The sequence below is a fragment of the Euprymna scolopes genome, chromosome 15, assembly GCF_053919585.1.
Source record: "Euprymna scolopes isolate OS-2025 chromosome 15, ASM5391958v1, whole genome shotgun sequence".
Lineage (NCBI taxonomy): Eukaryota > Metazoa > Mollusca > Cephalopoda > Sepiida > Sepiolidae > Euprymna > Euprymna scolopes.
Window position 1 is genome coordinate 89,806,757 of NC_136496.1, and position 25,210 is coordinate 89,831,966.

At 35.5% G+C, this 25,210-nt stretch overlaps 1 protein-coding gene across 1 annotated transcript in view; it reads left to right on the plus strand.

Moving 5' to 3' along the window:
* Positions 1-25,210, plus strand: part of LOC145293980 (tRNA (32-2'-O)-methyltransferase regulator THADA-like) — a 177,448-nt gene that overhangs the window by 26,082 nt on the left and 126,156 nt on the right. The window contains exons 2-5 of the mRNA XM_080140866.1: positions 7,704-7,843; positions 15,722-15,890; positions 16,686-16,791; positions 22,406-22,548. Coding sequence (XP_079996992.1) covers positions 7,734-7,843; positions 15,722-15,890; positions 16,686-16,791; positions 22,406-22,548 — 528 coding nt within the window. The 5' untranslated portion in view covers positions 7,704-7,733. The remainder of the gene's footprint in view (positions 1-7,703; positions 7,844-15,721; positions 15,891-16,685; positions 16,792-22,405; positions 22,549-25,210) is intronic.

The following is a 25,210-nucleotide window of genomic DNA, read 5'->3' on the forward strand; positions in this document are numbered from 1 at the left end:
AAAAGAGGGGATGACGTTCGAAAATATCGGTGAAAAAAGCAACACCTCCCTGTAGAAAAGTGTCCAGTTGAGGGTGAAGGAATTAATGTTTTTAGCCAATTTTTCGATATTTGTCGCCCAAAGGGTCGAGCTTCAAAACGATACTGATCTCATGAAAATGCGTCGCCTCTGTTGAAATTTTAGGCAGACATACAAACATACATACATACATTTAAGCAGACAGGTGAGAAATATAGATAACACAGCTGGATACTCTATTAGTCAAAGGGAGAGATCATCCACAAGATCCCTTTCTATCTGCTTGATGCAAACATACTTGGTGGGCAACTGAAGACTATGGAAGTGAGATTGACTAGCCATATCATGTGATCTAGATTTGTAGGTAATATTGTACATCATCTATAAGTGCTGAAAGCATGAAACCAATGGTATTACATAAATCCAATGTGTAAATATGTTATTAAACATATTTGAAACTAAAAGGAGACAGCACTAATAGGATCACAAATAATTGATTTTTGACTTTGACATTGGAATTGACTAGCCATAACTTGTGACCTAGCTCAGGATCAATGAAAATGGGCTACAATGGTCAGAGCCACTGTATTTACTGGGAGGAAATCAGTTCAACCAACCAAGGTGATATCTGTTACAATGACCAGCAATTGTTTTGTTGCCATGTAAGTATAAAAATCTTGAGAGGAAACAAATTTTTGCCTGAATGTGTAAAATGGTTTTTAGCACCAAGTCTGAAAAGAGTTAAGGAACATAAGATTTGAGAATGGAGCAATAAGAAATTGAAAAGTGAAGAGCTAGTTACAGATGAACCTTTGGATCAAGAAGACAGTTAGTAAAAGGATCTGAATAAGAGAGTTGAGAATCAGCCCAATTGGAATAAAGACGAGCAAAAATAATTTTTTTTTTTTTTTTTTTAAATCACAGTATTCGATAAGTTAATTTTATTGTATTTTTATCACATTATTCCATGGATGATCTATATAATTCCGTAATTTATAATGCATGGTCCATTAGTGAATATATATGTATATATAGTTAGTTAACATTCCAAAATTAAAAGATGTTCTTACATCTCACTCATAATATTTTATTCATATTTTTTTATGAAGTATGTCTTGCAATTATTTCATTGAATAGAAATCCACCAAACAACTCATCAGAGACAAAAGTATATTTCTCAGAAAATAGTTGGAAATTTTTTTTTTTTTTTCCTTGGAAAGGATTTGGTACGAAAAATGTTGATAAAAAGAAATGGAGATGTTTAAAGTTTTGTGCGTGTGTATGTGTGTGTGTATAATTCAGACTTCTGTCGACTTTGATTGCAGCTCTGGTCTGGTCTCAAAAAGAAATAAGATTGACCACCAAAGTCAGAACCTACCAAGCCCTTGTTCACACCATTCTCTTTTATGACTGATATTTTACCTATGTGGGCAAGTGATCTATGCAAACTGGTGGTATTCAACCATCACTGCCTACACCACATTCCGTGTCCGCTGGCAACAGTTTATCCCCAACAGTACAGTTCACACTCAGTACAAGAATCCAAAAATCTTTCTTTACCCAACACCTTCGTTGATTCAGCCTCGTGCTTTGTTCACACCCAAGTGACTTCATCCGTAAAGTCATCTACCCAGCACCACCTACAGGCTGGAAGAAACATCAAGCTCAGCAAATGGATTAAAAGGTGGCTTCATGGTTGAGTTCGAATCTCATGAAAAACAGGAATTGTCACCCTTCACTGATGATTGCGTAAACATGAAACGCTAGTGTCTGTTGGTATAAATGAATAATTTTATATATATATGTATACACGTCCACATCTCTATAGGCACACAATATAAAGAAGTTAAAGACAAGTAATAACATTTTTTTTTTTTACAAAGGAGTCACCACTTATCAAAGCCCGGAGACTACTCGAGGATAAGAGTTAATGATTGTACAGTAGTCAATGGGAAAATGTCGAAGTAATCGTTAGTAGTGGAAATTTGGTAAATTTGATTACTAAAGAGGATATCTCATCAAGAACTTGTTTACATTAAACTTGAAGACAACCATATTGTTGTTAGTTAGAATGTAGGAGAAGAGAAGAGAGTCCCACAGGCATGCAGTTATAAGAAAGAAGCTTTGTTCATAGACTCTACATTTAGGTTTAGGTATCGATAAAGAGTGGGGGAAATTATTGATAGTAGTTTCAACTAGATGAGTGTTTTTCGTGGAAGTCAGGTCAAGGGGCACCAAAGATGATCACTTGCCATGAAAATAATGATAAAGCAGAGACAGGCTCGCAATGTCTCTTTTGTTGGAAAGAGGTTGCAGGAAAGAGAAAAAGGCATCCCCGACTAAGCTACGAAGTCTATTTTGAACTCTGTCAAGGCAGGATAAGTTGCTTCTAGCAGCTTCTGCTCAGATGTGGCAACAGTACTCAATCTTTGGATGTATTTGGCTCTTCTATAGGTAGAGAATTGCATCAGCAGTGAGATATCTACTAGAACAGTAGAACGATCCCACCATTTTTCTAGCAGCCTTGGCAACAGATTTGATGTACGTGTTCCATCTCAGATCAGAAGTAAAGGTCAGACCCAGAAGCTTGTCAAAACATGGAGGCTCCCCAGGACAAGAGCCATTCATTTCAATTGATGCTAGATGGGGATTGGAGCATTGATGATGTAAAGATAGAAGCTTGGTTTTAGATTCATTAAAATTAACCAGCCACCTCTTTCTCCATTGCTCTACATGATCAAGATCAGAGGAAAGAGAATCAGAGAACATCCCATTTGAAGAATTCAATTGTAATAAACAGAATAAGAGAAGAAGACATTTCCTTTACAACCAATCGTATCCTTACTAATCTATTGGTTGATGGATGAAACAAAGTCAACAAGATATGTTCAAAGCAGCCTGAAGCTAAATTCATCAAAGTTTGGTCTGAGAATGACAGGTCTATATGATTATTGTCTTAGGTTCATGATGAAAAATAATCGGCCAAAAACATTTGTAAAGGATTATGATAAATGGTGGTTAATTCGATTAGAAGCTATCAATCAATTTATTAAGCACAGAAATCTAAAAAGACAATTACTAAAGTAAGAAGCAGATGGTGATTAAATATAATCATATTATCCTAATTAATTATACATATATATATATACATATATATATATGCATGCATGCATATATCTACATATATACATTTACATACACACACCTGTCTCAGAACAGATAAAATTAATTCCGTGTACTGAATAGTTTTCTATCATCAGTTTTATATTTCCTTACAAAGATTAAAATCAAAATATTATATTAAAGTTTATGGCTAGAATCCTTATTCCAATTTTGATTAAAATTCGTTACATGATTTTGATTTTAGAAAAATGTCTAAAACTTGAAATTCAGGGAATCTTGCTTAATAGATGTTTGATGACTACAACTGATGGGTTCCGGGACAGCATTACTGTCAAAGGAAAAGTAAAATGCCTCCTTCCCGCCACTTAGGCATGGTCGAGAGCCCGAGAACACACTTAGCCCCCCCCCCAATCAGGGTAATGTGAGGTCATGGAAAGCAGGTGACTAATGTAATACGAAAGCAAACAAATAATTCTGTTCATGGTTTTGTATTTCATTGTGCTGAGCAGAAGATACCTCTGGGTACAATGGTCAGGACAATCACCCAGTATTGGCACTGCTCAGACGGAAAGAAACTGCAGCCTACTTTCTGTACAACTGCAAAGAAAGCTGTGGAATACACCAAACTCTTTATTCGAGAAACAATGTAAATAAGGTTATAAATCAAAACACCTCGCTCGATAAGGATTACCATGATGGACAAGTGGCACCTGATCGTCATCAAACTACTCTCCAACAACCAGCAAAGAATAATGAGAAAGATTGGGGGTAGAAGAAGCAGAGAATGACAGTGAGAAACCTACCTTGACAGTCTGAACACCTGAGCAACATCAAAAATAATGAGCAACAATGACTTCATGAATGCCTCAAGGGATTGAAATAGATGGAGGGCCATATTCGTTAATACCTGACACGACTTGAATGAATGAATGACTAGGAATCAAATTCGATGTAAATTTGAAATATCTGAATTTTTCAAATGGGAGTTGTACCCATATTATGCCCTATAAAAACTCTTTAAAATACTCCAACAAAACTGGAATTTGACAAATATTTATTAATTGATATCCAATATCTACTGTTGAAGTTTCTCAAAATTTGAAAGTATCTAAATTTTCACAAATGGTTTTAACTTCCTCTTTGCGATTTTTGCATAACACTAAATTAAGTGTAGCCCACATTACCTGCCTTTACGTCTAGTAGCTGTGTTCCCAAATTCATAATGATTGGTTAATTAGTTTAGGAGTGAATCCTATACATTAAAATACATAAACCTGTACAAAAGCATAAGTTTATATAAATATAGCTTTTCTTTTGAGTTCTTTTATATAGTTTGTAAATTAGTTTAGTCATATATAATTTCTTTTTAGTCAGACAATAACGTTATGAGTTCTTAATTCATAAATTTGTAGATTTAAATAATTGAATACAATCATTGAAAACATATCAATTCATAATAAAACCTTTCATGATGTAAATGATTGGATAGTCAGAATCAAATATGTATTTAAATTTTTGTATTAGTTGATAAGGGGAAGTAAAATGGCATGCATTAAAAGGAAAGGTAACACACTTAAATAAATCGTCTGTGACAACTGGAAAGAGTGTGCATAGCCTGGAAAGATGGGTAACTGGACAAGTTGTGGCAGCACTCCAGCTTGGTTTTCTGCAGGGATTGCGAAGTGAGAGTCTGCTGCAATGTACAAATTTGGAGAGAAGAGAGGTGTACCACAGAGAAGAATCCTTCCTAGCTTCTAATTATACATTGTGTAAATAACCCGTGCATATAGTCAATGTCTCGATTCAGTCTTAAGAGACAATGGATACCCTCTGTAAGGGTAGCTGCCTGTGTAATTGTGAGGCAAGGATTGTGCAGTCTCCAACCACACCTCTCCTGAATCGGTACTGCTTGAGCAAGGAGAAATACTAGACTGGAAACAATGCAAAGATAAGCAGAGAGAGCATACAGCACCTGGAATTCTCAAATGGTCACCCATTTAAGTACTGACCAAGCTCAATATTTCTTAACTTCGGTGATCTATATATTAATATTCAATCAATATTGATACGGTCATAACAGAATGGTATAATGTGAGAGACCTGAAACCATCATGCGTCTGTGGTATAACGTGCATTTGTATCATTCAGATGTGTTTAGATAATGTAGATGTGTTTAGATAATTTAGACGTTTTTAGCTAATTTAAATGCGTTTAGACAATTTAGATGTGTTTAGATAATTCAGATGTGTTTAGATTATTCTCAGCAGAAATCATGAACAGATATAATGAACCATTTTTATTTTAATGTTAAAATGAATTATTGGTTTGATTATTCGGACTTCTGCTCTCATTTCAACTGATGTAACCTCTGGTTTTTTTCAGGTGTGCCTTGTCAAACTTGTGAATCTTTATGGAATTTTAAACTAAATGTAGGTAGACTGTGCTTATTCCGTCTGCAATAATTGGATTTAAGGATTTTTATTTTATTCTTACCATCGCTTGTACTGAAGATTGAACCTTTAACCTTCAGAAAACTGTAAGGAATCAACCATCCATTATCTTGGCTTATAGCTCTTTATTTTATTCTGCACACGCTCTTGAAGGGATATTATACTCTGGTACTCTGTTGCAAAATTTTTCTGACAGCTGATCACTGGATCATTTCCGTAACTCTGTCCAGGATTTAAAGCATTGGTCAAACTCTATGCAAAAGTCAGCCTGTTCCAACTCTCTTTTCCTACTCAGAGCGAGAGCCACCTCAGTAAAATATACCTTGCCTCCTTCGTTGATATGCATGCTGCCAAATTTCTTGATAATCTCCATTAACACTGGTACGTCAGTCTTCAAAGGATTCCTGTTGGTCATTGTTAAAGTTATACTCACGCTATGGTTTCAAAGGCATTTCTTATCTGCCGTCAGAATTGAGGTACTTTTTCATAATTTGTGTTTACATAACCCACTCACAACAAATGAGAAGTACCTGGAATCCATCAACACTATCAGATCAAGCCCATTGATTTTTATCTTTATTATGGGGCAGCACTTCTAGTTTATGTGGAGAGAGAATAGTGCTGGCCTCTTGGTCCTTGCCTTGTTTCCCAGACACCTTTATGCGACATGTCTTTGTTGCCAACACCGATAAAAACGTGTTTTCAGGAGTGCTCTTCTTGCTTTGCTGTTGTAATTGAGGCTTTCACACTTGTAGCACTGCGACTGCATCTTGCTGGTTGGGATTGAAGGTGGGTCCACAAACACACAAAGAAGAACTCTGCATTGCCCGGCTGCCGCAGCAACAAACTCATTCACCTCTACTTCTTCTGTCATGAAAGCTTGAGTCCTAGCAAGAAACTGTTCCAGGATCATGTGTTCTATCTTTGAGAGCCCACACAATTGTTGCCTAACCAAACTTAGAAGTCTTGACATGAAAGCGCAACCGAGCCATCAGTCAAAGGGGTTTTCTTCAATTGGACATGCTAGCTTCTGTAGGTCACCCAAGTATTCGTCCACAGTTTCTCTGGGGCGTAAACAACAAGAGTCAAACTTATCAAATGCAACAAAAGTGCCCGGCGCAAAAGCCACGAGGAGGGTATGTCTTGCATCTTTAAATCCTCCCTCTGGTCACGGTTAACCGTCAGTATACTGACAGTCCCACCTCTCAGCCTGAGTGTTAGAATGTATTTGACGTTGTCAACAGCACACATTTTGCATACTTGCTCCAACCATTTGGACACTGTGTGATCGCGTGAGACACCACAACATTCAGCAATAAGCTGTATGTTAAATATTTTGCCTGCTATTTTCATTTGGTTATTCATTAGCTGAGATAGCTTGTTCAGTAGGGTTTTGAAGTTTTGGCAAAGTGGAATCAACCTATCGGACGGTAATCAAGTTTCCACACATGCAAATAAACTAATGGCTGTTCACCGATTAGACAGAAGCAAAATACAGATCTTTTTTCCTTTATTTTTATTCTTTTTTAATCTTCTTATCAGTTTGTTCAAGCTGTTGATGGGGCATCCTACTGGATGCTAAACAGTCACCTGCTAACTCAGATATTTCAACCAAGAGATTTTTTTAAGATTCTGACTGCCCCTTTAAGTGCAATTGTTTGAATCTATATTGTACTTGGTTCACAAGGTATATTTGCCAGGTAGTTTTTGAAATTCTTTTTTATGAGTCCAGTTGCTTCCTATAATTGTTGGAATGATAGAGATCTTTCTAAGATTCCAGTTTCTTTTCATGTCATACATAAGACCTTGGTATTTTGTTATCTTTTCCCTTTTAGCTCCGTTTAACCCAACATTATTAGGGAAACTAACTTCTACTAAAGTTGCTTCTTTCTTCTTCTTGTCCCTACCCTTCAAGTTTGTTTCCTTTTATTCTTATTAAATCTTGCTATCACTTCACACGTTCTTCTTCATAAAACAAGTTACACCTCTTGCATATTCTTCTTCTGGTTTCTATGTACCAGTAGCAGAGGGAGCACACCTTCTGTTTCTTTAAGTTAAAATTGTTTGTAGCATTACTACTTCAAGACTCTAAAAAAAATCTTTTGTTTCTAGTTTCTTTTTTAGATAGTTTTTTGTATCAATATGGACCATCAACATTTAGAAAGTGCACGGAACAGGCTTCTGGAGAACCAGACCCTTGAGAATATGCTTCAAGAGAATGGACAATTCCTTCTGGACATATTACACAAAAAGTAAGTATATGGACCCTTTAACATTTTTTGTATTGATGAATTTTATTTAATGATAATACTAAAAAAAAAAAAAGCGCTATCCAAAGGATAGCTTTTAGTTTTCTTCCTTTAGGGCACGAGCAGGATTCCCTATAATTGTCCAGAGTTCTAATTTGTATAAATTATGTAGATCACAGAAAAATCTAACACTAAAAGTAAATAGTCTGTTTAATATTATTTTTTGAAATGCTTAAGTTCACTTGGGGACAAAATCAGAGTAGAATTAATAATGCCCCAATTGAGGTTCGAACTGACACCTTTTGTCTCTAAGTACAGTGTCCTAATTTATTGATCCATGGCTGAAAATAATAACTGCTTATTTTTCTAAATATTAAAGTAACATATCTTTCTTTCTTTTTTTGTCTCTCCCTCCTCTCTCTCTCTCTCTTGTAGAAAGTAGCTCATAGGCAAGGAAACACAATAGGCAATGAGTGAAGTTCATGGCCAATGTAAGGATGGAAATAAGTGACGAGAACGAACTTGAGAGAAAAAAAAAGGATAAATAAAAACCTGGTCAGAGTTGGGTTGGTTTGGAATTTCTAAAAAACCATTCAACATATGTCACTGTTGGAATGTACATTATTTTATTTCACAGCTCATGTGTAAGCACATACTTAAATCATTCGTTGACATCTATGCTGATGACACGACCATCTACGGCAACACATCAAAGGCTGTAAATGACAAAGTTCTCTCTGATTCTCTCTCCTCTGATCTCGAGCGCGTGGTTCAGTGGGGGAAGATGTGGCTAGTTACCTTTAATGCATCCAAAACCAAACTCCTATCCTTACATCATCAACGCTCTGATCCCCAGCTGGCATCAATTGTGATGGATGGCTCTCGTCTGGGTGAGGCCCCGTGTTTTGACAAGCTTCTGGGTTTGACCTTTACTCCTGATCTGAAATGGAACACGTACATCAAGTCTGTTGCCAAGGTCGCTGGAAAGATGGTGGGATCCTTCTACCGCTCCAGAAGATATCTCACTACTGATGCAATTCTCTATCTATATAAAAGCCAAGTACGTCCAAAGATGGAATACTGTTGCCATATCTGGGCAGGAGCTGCCAAAAACAGCCTATCATGCCTTGACAGAGTACAAAATAGACTTCGTGGTTTAGTGGGGGATGCCCTTTTCTCTACCCTGTAACCCCTCTCCCACAGAAGAGACGTTGCGAGCCTATCCTTGTTTTATCGTTATTTTCATGGCAGGTGCTCGTCTGAACTCCAATCCCTGGTCCCCCCTCGCCAATCTTTCACGAAAAACACCCGTCTAGCTGAATCCACTGTGAAAAATTTCCCCCACTCTATATCTGTGCCTAAATCAAAACGCGGATTTCATGAACAAAGCTTCTTTCTTAGAACTGCACGCCTGTGGAACTCTGTTCCGTCTGCCTGCTTCCCTCCGGGCTACAACTTGGATGTCTTCAAGTCTAATGTTAACAAATTCCTAATGAACCGCCCCTTTAAGTAAACACTTCATCAAATCTCCTCACTAACGTAATGTACTTGCAATAACCCTTATCCCTGAGTGGCTTCCGGGCCTTGATAAGTGGTGATCACTGTGTAAAAAAAAAAATAAAAATAAAAAAATAAAACACATATTCCAAACATATCCATCATTAGAACAAAAAGCTAGGATCAAATACAGGCAACCAATTTATTTACAGTTGAAAATTATGAAAGACAAAAAATATACATGGTATGAAACAATAACATATAATTAGTTCTATTTCTACCTTTAAGACAAGAACATTGTATACAGAGTGGGCACATAGGTTCTTCATTAATTATTATATGAATGTGTTGGAATATACATTATTTTATTTCACAGCTCATGTATAAAACATATTCCAAAACAAATAAAAAAACAAAAAGCGGAGATCAAGTACAGGTAACACACTTATTTACAGTTGACAATTATGAAAGGCAAAGAATGTACTTAGGTTGGTTTGAAAGTTGATTTCTAAAAGTCGTTCAACACATGCCAGTTTTGTAATATAGATTATTTTGATTCGTAGCTTATTGTAACGTTGTCATTAACATCTCTGTTGCAAGGAAACAGAAGAAAGGAAGAGGAAAGAAATTCAATTTTTGTTTTAGTTTTTAACAAAAGACTTTCATTTCTTCTGCGGACATATGTGACTTCCTGTCTTGGCTGTGATATCACCCACATGTCTCGAACAAGTGTTTTCCCGAACCCGCTTCTCCGTCCACATGTATCCTTTTGTCTCTGCTGTGACATCACATGGTGTAGCCGGCTTGGTCATTTGCATATGTTAGCTGTCATATGCTGCTGCTGCTAACAGTGCTAGCTGCTCTGTTACATTATGTATTAAACATATATTCCAGTATTAAACATATTTATTTGTAATCTGGGTAGTTTTTTTGTGTTTATATCCTTTAGAAGCGCTGAGTGAAATTTGAAGAATAAAATACGTATAAATACGTTTGAAGTCAAAAACTGCAACGCGAAATTTTTTATAAAATAAACAAAAAATTTTGCATTGCAGTTTTTGGCTTCAAACGTATTTATACGTGTTTTATTCTTCAAATTTATTTACACTTGATACTTATGAAAATCAAGCAACGTACATGATACCAAACAATAACAGATATTTAGTTCTTATTCTACCTTTAAGATAAGAACATTGGTTACTGGGAAGACTCAGATTCTTCATATTGTGGGAGTCTCCTGGAAGAAGTCCACAGTGATGAGTTCTCAATACTTTCTGCGCCTTGTAGGCACAACCAAGTGGAAACAGTTTAATAGTGCTCAGGATTGGTGCACTACCAGAATGGGTTCCCTAACCAGCATGTAAAACCGATGCTGCACCAAACATGATGATGATGATGATTCCATTGTTGCAGAATAAAGTAGTAATCAAGATTCAACAAACTCTATAGAAATTCCATCTATACGGTGAGATCACGTTGACACGCTGGTTCTCAATCATCACTGAAGTTAAGCATTGTCAAGCCAAACCAGTACCAGATGAGTGACCATTTGAGAATACCATGTACTGTTTATGGGAGGACGTTGACACATTTCCTGCAAGAACAGCAAAACCTAACGTCCATATCTTCCCTGAGTGGGATATATATGTGACTTGGGATCGTTTGTGAATTTAATATTTCCTTGGAGGAAGCCGGCTTAATCTGTTTTTGTTTCATTTTGCTTCGTTATATGAACGATTGTTTGAACAATTAGTTTCAATTAAGGTGCTATTCAACAACATTTAAGTACTAATCTCTCTTCTCTTTCCAACTGAATAAGCTTCATCCAAGCATCCAGTGAATAAATACTTTCCTATACTTACCTGGTTCAGCCTGAGTAGGTTTTGTTTATACCAAGTCAACACTCAGTCCAACAAACTGGGTCAATTTTGAGTAAGTGATGACCTTGCCTCCAGGTATAGTTCTATGCAGTTTTTGGAGGTCTACCTTCACAGGCTTCTTTGAGAAGAGGTTAGCTTTTTGCTAATCGTCTGAGGCCCGCCTACCGGGGAATGCTAACAGAGCTACTCAGGTATTTTTATTTTTTACAGCTAGGGTGTACACATCTCTTGTGCACAGGCTTTTCGGTTGCCACCTTCTGACCTTTGTCATGTCTTCCCACGGTTGGAGAGAGGTAAATACCTACTTTCCGATTAGTTGGATATAGATAAGTCATGATGATCCACTTTTATTTTATTGCTTAAATGTCATAGTCTACGGTTGCAATAGATGATGTGTATATGTTTATGTTATTTACTATTGGTACACAGCCGGCGTTGCCTGGGATGCTGTGATGTCATTTTTATTTGTTTGCACACGTTTTAAAATTTAAAGTAGACAACTGCTATTGTATTCTTCAATTTATAATGAATTACTCCCTCTTGAGTGTAGAACTATTCTCGTAATAGAAAAATGTATTTGTTTCAAGCAAAAACAAAATGGCAGCATAAATCCAGTCAGAGAAGCTTTTCCAGGTAAAGAGTTAATTCAGTCACAGTCAGCAAAACGTGTCAAGGCGGATAGTTATCACTGAAAAATTCAAATATATATCAACCTTTTTCCAGCTATTTTATAGTAAGTTTTTTTATGCTTCAAATTCTTTAAACCGTTTAATATTTATTTGTGTTGTTTGGTTGGGTTGTTTTGTTTTACGGCATATAAACCATTTGAGTTGTTTAATGGTGAATCCAGTCAATTTGTCAAGCTTTATGCTTCAAGCTTTATTTAATATAGTCAAGTTCAGTGTGTAAAGTTCTATTTATTTGGGTTTTATGGCATTTCAACCATTTCATATTGTAAGGTAATAATGGAGGAGAACACTGGTTGCTAAGACACCGGTGGTTTACTTCCCCTTAGACAGAGAGACTTAGACAGCAGGAACCAAAAGCATGTTTTCCCCACAGTGGGTCTAATTCCACAAGGGGTGAATACAAGACTGTCTCCTAAGCTCTAAACCAACCTCATACAGTAGAGACCACTATGAAAGTAAGTAAATCATTTCATTGTATGTTATGTTCTGTCTTGTCACTTGTCTTCATTACATTTGACAATGGGTGAATAAAATGTGTGTAATATAATTACGTACATAATTATGTTAACACACCGGTTCCTGCAAGAACACTGAAGTTAAGCAATGTTGAACCTGGTCAGTACTAAATGGGTGACCATTTAGGACTTCCAGGTGCTGTATGTGCTCTCTGCTTATCTTGGCATTGTTTCCAGTTGTTCTGGATTTCTCCTTGCCACTGGACTAAGACAGTGCCGATTCAGGAGAGGTGTGGTTGGAGATTGTGCAACCCTTGCCTCACAATTATATGCACAGCTACCCCTACAAGAGGTATCCTTTGTCTTTGGAGATTGAACAGAGGCATTGAGAAAAAAATGTGCTTGGGTGTATTTTCTCCTCATTCTGTGTTTTCCATTGAGTTCAATCTGTATGTTTTTTTTCTTTTCAGAGAGATAAAAAGCAATGAAAACAGAATATCAAAAGCACTTATGTTTTGTATAGGAATTATTTGCACAAAAAATTATATAGGAAAGTATTTATTCACAAATATATTCTATTTAACCAATAGATGAAACCCTGGCAGGTACTACCACTCCTCTGGGTCAGAGTGGACTTGGAAATAATAGTGGTGACAAAGGAGTAACTTCACACACCCCATACTGTTTTAATTTGAATTAGTGTGAGACTTAAACATTGTCTGTGTGGTTTGAGTTGTCCCCCTTTGCAAATTTGCTGTTTGGAGAAATGGAAAACTAGATGGCTCTGTGTGGTTTGAGTTGTCCCCCTTTGCAAATTGGCTGTTTGGAGAAATGGTAAACTACAGGGTGGTCACAAAGTCTGGCTACATAATCTACATTTGACCAACCAACTCTGGTGTTCTGACTTCCTTACTCCTCCCATATCGCTCACCATCCCTCAAAGACTCTCTGTCTTCCTTGAATCTCTTATGCCACTCAAAAACTGATGCTTGATTCATATAAGATAATCCAAATCCTGTAGATTATGTAGCCAGACTTTGTGACCACCCTGTAGATGGCTCTGGTTGATAGTCAATTTGCATAAGTGGAGAAATGGGCAGCATATAAACGGTACTTTTTTTTTTTTTAAAGCAGTGTGAAGAATGCAGAGTGTGAAACGACGGTTGGAAGAAGTGACGGTGAATTCTTTTTGTGACGGTGAATTATTTTTGAACGTTGAAGAGCTCAACCTTTTGGAAGGAACAGCTGTGTCTTATATATATTTTTTTAATTTCTTTTTTTTTCTTCTACTTCACTACAGTCTGTTATGCACTAATTATAAGTTTTTTTTTCTTATCAGTGACTAGTTATTCCCCTTAGATTAAACTATTGGCATTGTCTGATGAAGGGTTAACAAAACAGATTTGAGCAGTATCTAAAATTTTTCTTTGAAAACTTTCTCTCTGTCAACCTATCTCTACCCACTTCTATTTATCTATCTCTCCCTCCTCTCTTTCTTTCTTCCCTTGCTACACTTTGATACTAGCTAAGAGAAACAAAAGGTGTATTTTAGTTTCTTTCAGACCAAAGATCAATGAAAAAAATCATTTTAAAGGTCTTATTACTACTACCACCACCCAGTATAATGGTAAAAATAATAACAGTGGCATCAATTATAATAATAATAATAAACAATTAATAATACAAATAATAATAATAATAATAATAATAATAATAATAATGCCAATTCTCTAGTTTTTATGGCCCTCAGTATTACTACTACTAGTATTACTACTATTACTATTACTAGTAGTACTATTAATGCAAGTCATACTAAGAAAAAGAAGCGTCTGGCAGTAAAATAAATAGTACAAATACTGCTACTACTACTAATAATGATAATATTGAAGTGGACAGCATAATTAATGTGTGACGACTAATTTTACTATTGGTTACCCCCACCCTCCCAAAAGAGTGGATATTAAAAAAAACATGCTCATATTCTGTCTGAGACAATGTCGCAGATGAACATATATGAGCTTAATGGGTGATTCTTGTGTAGTTTTTGACATTTAGCTGAACACACACACATAGCTCTCATCATCAGTGCAATTATCGACTATGGCATTTATAAAACTGAACGCAAAAAATTGACGAAATATCACAACCTGAAGAATAACTTGAAAATGTACATGGTTCCTGAAAGAAATAAGCAGTATACCAGTTATGGAGGAGGCAACTGCTCTAATGAAAAAAAATCTAAAACATTAGTTAGACACAATCTCTGGAAGACTGAGCTGCAGCGAAATACAAATAGCACCCCTTAAAAGGGGTCAGCATCTATTTTCGAAAAAGAGCCCTCAGGCATAATTTAATGCTTAGCAAAATCAAGTATTATCACCAGAAAGGGGAGCCTTGGTCTCTTCAAACTAACTAAAGTAAGTAAACTCTTCAAACTAAGTAAGTAAAATAAAGAAAAAATAATTATCCTTTATGTATGAAGATTTTTTTTTTGTTTGTTTTTATTGGGTTTTTTTATGCATTGCTTGTGAAAAGCGACAACACCATGGTCAGATAGATCTGTTCTTCAAAAATTATGGACAAGAGGTGCATGACCGATCTGAAAGAGCATCTTGGCATCTTCTATTTGGAAGTTATCCTAAGGTGTGGAAGATTGAGATGGCTTTGGCATGTGACAAGAATGGATGACAACCTTTAGTAACACAGTTCCTTTGATGTCAGAGGCACATATCATGGCCAGCCAAAGAAATGATGGCAGGACAACATCAAGGCTGACCTCCATGCATTAAACATCACAGAGGATCTGTTCAATGATAGTAATGCCTGGAGAGCAGCCATCAACATCAATCGTGCACAACTAGAAGTTTAACATAGTTTATGTAGGGATTCGATAAGTTGTAGACTCCATTGCAAGGAACATAAGAAAAAAAGAGAAAAAAATTCAACACATTTTGAACAAAAACCTATATTCCTCTTTCTCTGGCCATACATGACTTCTCGTCTTGACTGTGACATCACCCATGTATCTTTTAACATGATCCTCGGTCTGCGCGCATGTTCTTTTTATAATCCATTTCCTTGCCGTGACATCATCTTGCACATAGCTCGGTCACTTGCATACAGCTGCCATACGCCTGTCCACGTTCTGTTACAGAAGGTGTCCAACTCTAGTAGTTTGGGACAGAAGACGTTAAATCGTGCAGTAGTAGCAATAGTAGAGGCTTGTTCTCTTTTGTTTTTACTATTTTAATTTGTACACCGTATTGTGAGACTTGAATGTTGACTGTTTCTTTTGTTGTTTTTCTTTTTATTATCTATTAATTATTCAATTTTATCACATACATCTGTTACTATTTTAAGGCCAATTGACAGACACAAAATCAGCAAAGATATAGAATCCAGCAGCAAAATCCTCTTGTCTTTCATCCAGCAGTCGGAAGATGGCAGCTTGTGGCAGGATTATACGGCTATCATTCTGGCTTGCTACACTGCACATATAGAAACCAGAATAGCCAGATTATTAAAAAAGGTAAGTGCCGTTGTATGCGATGATTAATTCTACATTTTCATTTCTAAAGGAAACAAAAAAAAGATAAAATGATTTTCATTTAGATTTAATAATAAACATATGCAAATCAGGTACAGAATAATCATGTTGACAGATGGGTTCTCCTTAGATCACCGAAATGAAGCAATGTTGAGTCTGGCCAGTACTAGAAAGGGTGACGATTTGGGAATACTAGCAAGTATTACTCTCTTGTATATATCTTACATACATACATTTAAGTAGACAGGTACAATTTATATTATAGATGTATGAAGATTTTTTTGTTTGTTTGTTTTTATTGTTTTTTTTTTTATGCATTGCTGATGATAAAGACTTGCCTGTGAGAAGTGATAACACCATGGGCAGATAGATCTGCTCTTTAAAAATTATAGACAAGAGGTGCATGACCGATCTGAGAGAACGTCTTGGCATCCTCTTTTTGGAAGTTATCCTAAGGTGTGAAAAATTGAGAGGGTTTTGACAGTAGTAGGTATATGAGTGTTCTGGGGGGGGAAGGGCGTTTGCTGAAAAAGGTTATGAAACCCTGATCTAGAGTCTTACAAAACTTATGTCGGCCAGATATTCGCCTTTAAACCTAAATAATTTCTGTCCTAAAATATCGATATTTTATTCTGAATATTAATTTCCTTCTCTTTAGTGTTGGTTCATGTTGTTATGAAGAACACATGTAATTTCTTAGCAAGTCTTAATATGTAGCAAATTTGAATTTTCTGCAAACAAAAGTATGTTATGATCAATTTCTATTGCATATTTCAGTTACTTGAACCAATCAAATCCTCTTTGATACGGGAAGAGTTGAGCTTCATTCTGGCTGATCGTCTTTCTAGCAAAGCTAATATGTCCAGCAGTTCCATGATGAAATGTAAGTTCTTGGATATTTTTTTCTATTTCAGTTCTCTATTCCTATTATTCTATGAATAACTTGTCTAAAATTTAATGGTAATTGGTTCATGGTTTCATTTTACTTAAGTCAAAGTTCTCAAAAATCAAAGGGTCTCCTTCCTGGAGCTAACACTTGATATGAGATAGACATTCAAATATTCCATTACAGCTCCATTTTATATCTCAAACATTGAGTTAGTAAAGAAGTTAGCAATATTAATTTTCCTCTCATTTATTAACCAGTTAACTACGTTATAGTTTTTTTTTTTTTTTTTTTTTACAAGGGAATCACCACTTATCAAAGCCCAGAGACCACTCAAGGATGAGAGTTAAAGAGTGTATGATAGTCAAAGGACAATATAGTAATCGTTAGAAGTGTAAATTTGGTAAATTAGATTATTTAAGGGGAACGGCTCATCAAGAACTTGTTTACGTTGGACTTGAAGACGACCATATTGTAGTCAGCTGGAAAGCAGATAAATGGAAAAGAGTTCCACAGGTGTGCAGTTTTAAGAAAGAAGCTTTGTTCATGGACTCTACGTTTAGATTTAGACACAGGTAAAGAGTGAGGGAAATTATTGATAGCGGTTTCAACCAGACGAGTGTTTCTCGTGAATGTTTCGTGAGGTGCGGACCATAGATTGGAGCTCAGACGAGCACTTGCCATGAAAATAACGATAAAACAGAGACAGGCTTGCAACGTCTTTTTTGTGAGAAAGAGGTTGCAGGGAAGAGAAAAGAGCATCTCCTACTAGGCTACGAAGTCTATTCTGAATTCTGTCAAAGCAGGATAAGTATATGTATATAGTAGTGATGGGACGATTCTAATATTTTTCCCGATTTTGATACAATTACAGATTCCGATTCCAATTCTTTATAAATCTCTAAGTATTTAAATATAGTTATTATCCCCCCCTCGATTCCGGAAAAAAAACAAAAACATGTTAAATATGCAGATATTTTCCTAAACGTAAAATTACACGGATGATCTATATATTTTAGCTTTACTGGTATTTTAAAATCAATAAATATTTATTATTTTATCATTATTACCAGCAATGGAAGGTCTTACTTAAAAAATAAAATAAAAAAGACAAAAGAATCTTTTTGGCATCGGAAATAGGCACCAATTTTTTTGATTCTGATACCAATTCTGATACCCCCAAATTTGTCGATGTTTTTTTTTTTTCTTTTTTTTTTTCCCCCTATTCCGATTAATCGTTCCAACACTAGTATATAGTATATGCTTCTTTTGGTCTCTTGGTCTTACTAGATTCCAGGACAAGAATTCATCTAGTCTAGTGGAGTATCAAGTTTAGTATTGTTACTATATGCAACATGACTTAGAGAAGGTGCACTAATCCTCATATAAGCCAATGTGGATAGTGATATCGAGATGATTTTATTTGTGCTTTGAATACTCTTATTTTGAATACTTAGTCAAGGTTTACTTGTAGAGGGAAGTATTCTCATGCCAGATTGTCTTGATAAACTCCTGTACAGATACTCAAGGAAAGTGTCTAGTAGGCATTCTACTTATATAATAATAGAAGTGTAAGCCATGTTTAGTTTCAGAACAGTTTCTGATGGTTTGTTGTTCTACACAAGTCCTGGGAGTTGACTGGTTTGCAGTAGACAGTTCTCGAGTTGGAATCAACAGAGCAAAAGATTCTTTCCTTGTTGAGACGGAAAAACATATGCGAAATTGCTACAGAAAGGTTTAATATTTATGGAGCAATTCTGGTTTCTGATTGGTTGGTAGCAGAGAGTGAATTAATTCAATTCGTCAGTTTCTAGCAGCATCGTTTATAAATAGAATCTCCCGACTATGCGGGATCATACCCCATTATATTCCAAAAATATTGTAATGTATTGAATATGGATGTGTGCATTCACTGTGAATTTCGATATAAGCAAAATAATAATCTGAGGTGGAATAAATATCCGAACAATAATTGGAGTAACACAATAGGTTTATTGTACGAATAGTACAAAACAAGAATAGAATCTTATGAAGGATATATATATATATATATATCCTTCATAAGATTCTATTCTTGATTTCACTATTTTATATATATATAACAAGAATAGAATCTTATGAAGGATATATATATATATATATATATATATATATATATATCCTTCATAAGATTCTATTCTTGATTTCACTATTTTATATATATATAAAATAGTGAAATCAAAGGAGACGCAATGTTTACCTGATATAAGCAATAGTAAACTTCAATCTAATATAAATATCAAGTATTCATATATAGATATTTTAATTCTAACCAAATAAAAAAGCTCAATACACAAATAATAGAGAGTAGAGCTTATTATAAGAGAAAAGAAATTAAAACTGTTAAGTTGAAATTTACAATCAAATTTATTGTTCGACTGAATACTCTAAAAAACAATTTACAAAGTCCTTATTCCGCGGAGTTTCAAAGGATGCTATTCTTCTCATCAGAGAATTTTCTCATTTCTTTCTGTCTTCTAATGAGAAGAATAGTAAGAATAGCATTCTTTGAAACTTCATGGAATAAGGACTTTGTAATTTGTTTTTTTTGAGTGTTCAGTCAAATAATAAATTTGATTGTGAATTTCAACAGTTTTAATTTATTTTCTCTTATATATAATTATAAAACTCTGTGGACCATCCGATCACCTTTGCTTGCATCTTGTCTATCCAAAACATTGTTGCCATGGAAATCAGCTTGTATTTAAGAAAATTCACACTGTTTTCCACAGTCACAGTCCACCAATATTCTCAAGGACCAATAAAAACAAACTGCCTTCTTGAACGTCCTTTGACTGCTAAGAGGGTTGGTTCTAACTAACTGCTTTCCCTTCCCATCTTGAATATTTTCGCCCATGATCGGAATTCTTGGATTCTGATCTTTGTTAGTGGTCACCATTCAACCACTCAGAAGCTGAATACTTGAGATTTCCACTAGAGATAATGGCTAAACCATTTCCATTCAAAACCGTTAATCTAGAACCCATCAGGGAACATTACTTTCCTCAAGTCGGTTGATCTTAGCATTAATCACCATTTAATGAGGTACTTATTTTAGTTAAAAAAAAAATGTTTTAGGTTGCTGGACTCCAACCAGAAATATTTTCAATTCTCTGTGACTCACCCATCCTATCTTTTTCCTTTAATCAATAACTATCATCTGCAATGTCTGCCGTTCATATGCACCACTTAAAACATGCAGCACATGTTTACATAATGACAACTAAAAGAATATTCGTCCAAGAATGAGTAAAATTAATTCCTCAAATAGAACAGTTTTGTATCGCTTTTATGTTCCCTTATGAAAATTAAAATCATGATATAATAATTTTATATCTTATGTATAGAATTCTTACCTTAATTTTGATCAAAATCCAATGCATAATTTTGATTCTAAAAAGTCTCAAATTTAAGATCTAGACTTAAAGGGTCTTAAGAAAAAATTGAAATCCAGGGAGTCTTGTATAATTGCAGGATGAATTTTAGGAGCCTTAAACCTATTTTTATTTCTAGTTGTAAATATCACTATTTATTACTAATTATTACTATAAATTAATATTAATTGTCCCGAGTTCGACAAGATACACCTAAAGAAGGTCGGAGGTTACATCGACTGAAACATTGTGAAAATCACACTCAAGATGAGAACAGTAATCCGATGAATAATAATACCGACGACTTTGCCATTTTTCATTTGTATTTCAAGAATAGTGGTCATCACAAGTGAACAGCTTTGACACAACATTTTGTTGAGTTTCACAGTTCTTTGCTCGACTAATGTTCCAGTGTCATGAAAATCCAATTACAATGCAGTGATATCATTTGTTAAAATAATTTCTACCAACGTTTCAAGTTTATAGATTATTTGAACTGTTATTGTCATCATGTTTATTGTAATCTCATGTTTGCAGTGGTGTAACATCCGGCGTTAGTAGAAAATATTTATTATAATTGAAGGACCTATAGTGAATTGAATCCAAATAATCAAATTGATACAAATGCTCATTTCAAATATTCTAGAACTTAATAAAGACATTTCTTTTGTGTTTTTGCGATTAATCTATGTACGTATATGCATATAAAAACAAGAGCGTTGCGAAACTAAATATAAAAGCAAAATTTAATCTTTGTAGATTCCGGCAAGTTTTGAACTGGTGCTATTCTGCATGTTAAACAGACGTGATAACCACTACACCACGGAACCTTAATGACTGCTTGATATTGTATATACAACTATTGAATCCAAATGATTGAATTGATTCAAATGATTAATATTCATCTCAAATATTCTGGAACTTGTTTCGTTTCGTTTTTTTGCGATTAATTTATGTATACATATAAAAACAAGAGCACTTCTAAACTGAATAAAGAAACAAAATTTAATCTTTCTAGATTCCGACGGGTTTCGAACCTGCAACATGATAACCAGTACACCACGAAACCTTAATAACTGCTTGAAATTATATATACAATTATTATTGTTATTATTATTATTATTATTATTGCATTTTTAACATTGCCATTTTTATGTGCACAGAAAAATGGATGAACCAAAATTGCAAAAATACTTTTTTCTAAAAGATCAAAATATATAAAATAATATCTCAAATGAATCAGAAAAAACATAAAGAATATCATTATCACTATTCCAAAAGAATTCATTAAATATTTGGTGAGTAAATTTAAAATTTGTTTTTTATATAGTAGTAGTGGGAGGTCCGGCGTTGCCTGGGTGTTTGAAAAAAAAGAAAAAAAGTGTTAGTAGGCAGGGAGGCTCGAATCTGAACATATGACGTGAAGGCAGGGGAAGCTTTGGCAGTGTCTTAATGAATAGCAATTGTCTGATATGAAGGGTATTCCCCACAGTGATCAAAGCTGATTGCCTTCATGATGTGTCGGCCACGAAGGCCAGTGAATTGTTTTGTTTCGATTCAGTTTCGCTTTATTTATATGAGAAAGACAAACAAACTCTGGAAACCAGATTTAAAAAAAAAAAAACTTGCTCAAAATTTTTTTTTTACAAGGTGGTCACTACTTATTAAGGCCCAGAAGCCACTCAGGGATAAGGGTTATTGTAAGTACAGTACGTTAGTGTGGATATTTAGAGTGTCTACTTGTAGAGATGATCTCCGTTCGCAAATCATGGATATTATAATCTAGGGAGTATATAAAAAGTTCTCCAAAATAGTAACCCCCAAGAACCTCCCTGAATAAAGCCTTTGCTGGACATATAAAAACATGTGCCCCCGTTTTGTCTTTTATATATATATAGATAGATACCTGAAGCGACATTACAGAATAGTAGTCATCACAAGTGAACTTAGCTTTGATACATTTTGTTGTCTCGCAGTTCCTTGCTCGACTAACTATATAATTTTTTTGTTTTTGTATACAACTCATAAACCAGTATCCATGACCTCGATGATCACAAATATGAGATATGACATGGTGAGAACAGAAGATAAAGTAGAAAAGCTCATTGCATTTTTTGGAGCTGACCATCATCAAGGAATCCGTGTGGTTCTACATATTCTTCAAAATGATAGCATTTATTTTTTTGTTCATATTTCAGTTTATTGCCTGATTGAGCAAAGTCCCGAAGCCCAACATTTGGTTGAAAGTTGGTACCCACAAGTATGTGAGTGCATACAGATACATATCAAGTCAGCATTGGATACATACATGGACCAAGACCTTCTTTATGCCTCTGTCAAGGTAGGATATACACTTTTGAAAAATATTCTTTCTCTCTCTCTCTCTATTCGTTTATTATTTTTTTTTTTTGTCCAGAGTTTAGTCATTCTCTGATATTTCGCAAGTTCACTCGCCAGTTGTCACAGTTATGCAGGTCAACTGTTTGCAAATTCCACTCTATAATCTTGTTAGATCCCTTGTTGCCAAGTTTTCGTATGCCAGCCGACCTTTCTGCGATTTTAGACATCCATGCTTCTGCAATGGTTTGTTTAGTGTAACTGATTTGATTTTATTTTGGATAGATGTAATGTTTTTTGCAAATCGACTGATATTATGTGTTGGTTTTATTCAGATTTTATTTTTATAGACGGCATAATCATATTGACACATCGGTTCCCATTAGATCATCAAAGTTAAGCAACGTTGAGTCTGGTCACTACTAAAATGGGTGACCATTTGGGAATCCCAGGTGCTGTATGTATTCTCCGCTTATCTTGACATTGTTTCTAGTCATCCTAGACTTCTCCTTGCCATTAGACTGAAAGTGCCGATTCAGGAGAGGTGAAGTTGGAGATTGCATAACCCTTGCCTCACAATTATTTTTGCAGCAACCCTTGCAGGGGATATCCATTGTTTCTTGTAACTGAACGGAGGCAGCAATTATTTTTATTCATGATAATCCCCCCCCCCCCGAACAATACATGAAGCCACTTGATGTAAGGAGCTGATAAAAAAATACTACTTCCAGATCAAAAATCAGCCAACAATAAGTGTTAGATGGATAGATTCCAACCAAGAAAACAGCAATTCTTCCCCCCCTGTCAAAAACATTGCTCATGGAATGTGAGGATTAAAGGACAAAATAAGGGAAGCAATAGTGATAAGGTCCACTTTGTACTCTCCTTGTTTTCATATTCCATCTAATGGTCTATCATTACACTGCAGTGGAGCGAGAAAGTACTGAGCAAAGACCCAACATTCACTGCCATATAACATAACTCTCCTTAGGTGATACTATTGATCTCCCCTTCCTCTTAAAGTGTTAGGAATTAAAAAACAGAGGAAATAAGTTTATCAGCAGAACAAAGTTATAGGAAGTTGTTCACAAAGGGACACAAAAGAAAACAAAATAAGATTGTTAATCAACATGTGGTGGTGATTTGGGACAAAAGGATCGAACAATAGGTTTAGAGTTAGTTTATGGGAAATTTTAGGAGTGTTAATGGGGGTTATTGTCAGCTAGCGTACTTCCTAACTTCCGGTGTGTCTGCTACTGGAAGCGGTGACAAGACAAATCAGCTCCTTCACTTTTGTTGTTCTTCAGTATTTCTCTTGTGAAGTGATTTATTAAAATAAAATACAAGAAAAGAAGATTATTTAAAAGAACAAAAAAGAAAAGAGCAAAATGTGTTTTCAATAATTCTTTGAAAAAAATAAAACTAATTTCAATAATTCTTGATTAAAATATCATCAAAAAAACTTTTCAATGATTATTAAATACAGAAAAGAACGATAGAAAAAACATAATATAAAATGAGTACATGTACATTCTTATTTACCTGGAAGGGCTGTCCCCTTTCCATGTAAATAAGAAGAATATTAAATAAGTGAAAATGAGATTATTATTATTATATTCATTAATGACCTCCCCGACAAAACTGCCTCTGAGATGGGTATATATGCTGATGACACCACATTCTATAACAGGCATGACAGGAAAACAAATGAACACATAACTAAAGAAATGGCAAAAACACTAGAGGATGACCTCCAATCTGTAGTGGAATGGGGACATAAATGGATGGTCACATTCAATGCTGCCAAGACTAAACTGGTTTACTTCAATAATTACAAGAAACCTTCTCTGCCACCAATAACAATGGCCAGTGACTCCCTGTCTGAGAGTACATCTTTCAAACTGCTTGGCCTACCATTCACAGGAAACATGAGTTGGAACAATTATATTGAAAACATTGCCAGGGCCGCTGCGAAAAAGGTAGGCTCTCTCTACTGTGCTAGAAAACTACTGACACCTGAAAGTATCCTGTACCTCTATAAGGCCAACATTCGCCCATGTATGGAGTATTGTTGTCACATTTGGGCTGGTGCATCTGCTGCTAGTCTCTCGCTCCTAGACAAGGTTCAAAAGAGAGTCGCCAATCTGATAGGCCCTGAACTGGCATCTAAGCTTCAGCCTCTATCCCATCGACGAAACGTTGCATCCCTCTGCTTGTTCTAAAAGTATTTTAATGGTGAATGCTCTGACGAACTGCAGACACTTGTGCCCCCACAACGTAGACACCCTCGACAAACCCGGCAGGCAGCTAAATCCCACCCCCACACAGTAGAGATCCCTAGATGTAAAAGATCTTTCTACTCCACTAGTTTCTTCCCCAGAACCGCTAGACTCTGGAATTCCATTCCAGGTCCCTGCTTCCCTAACTGTACTGACATGCAGAAGTTCAAGTGTAACGTGAACCGACATCTTGCTGCCCAAATCCCAACATAGTGCCCCAGTAGTTGCTGCCCCTGATAGTTGCCCCCTACACCAAAGTGGCAATGTGCCTTGTTTGGGATGAAAATGTAATAAAAAAAAAAAAAAAAATTAGGATAAGCCTAGAATCGAACCCTGTAGGCAAAGTTAAGAAATGGAATGTGAGAAATTACTCTATTCTTAAATTCT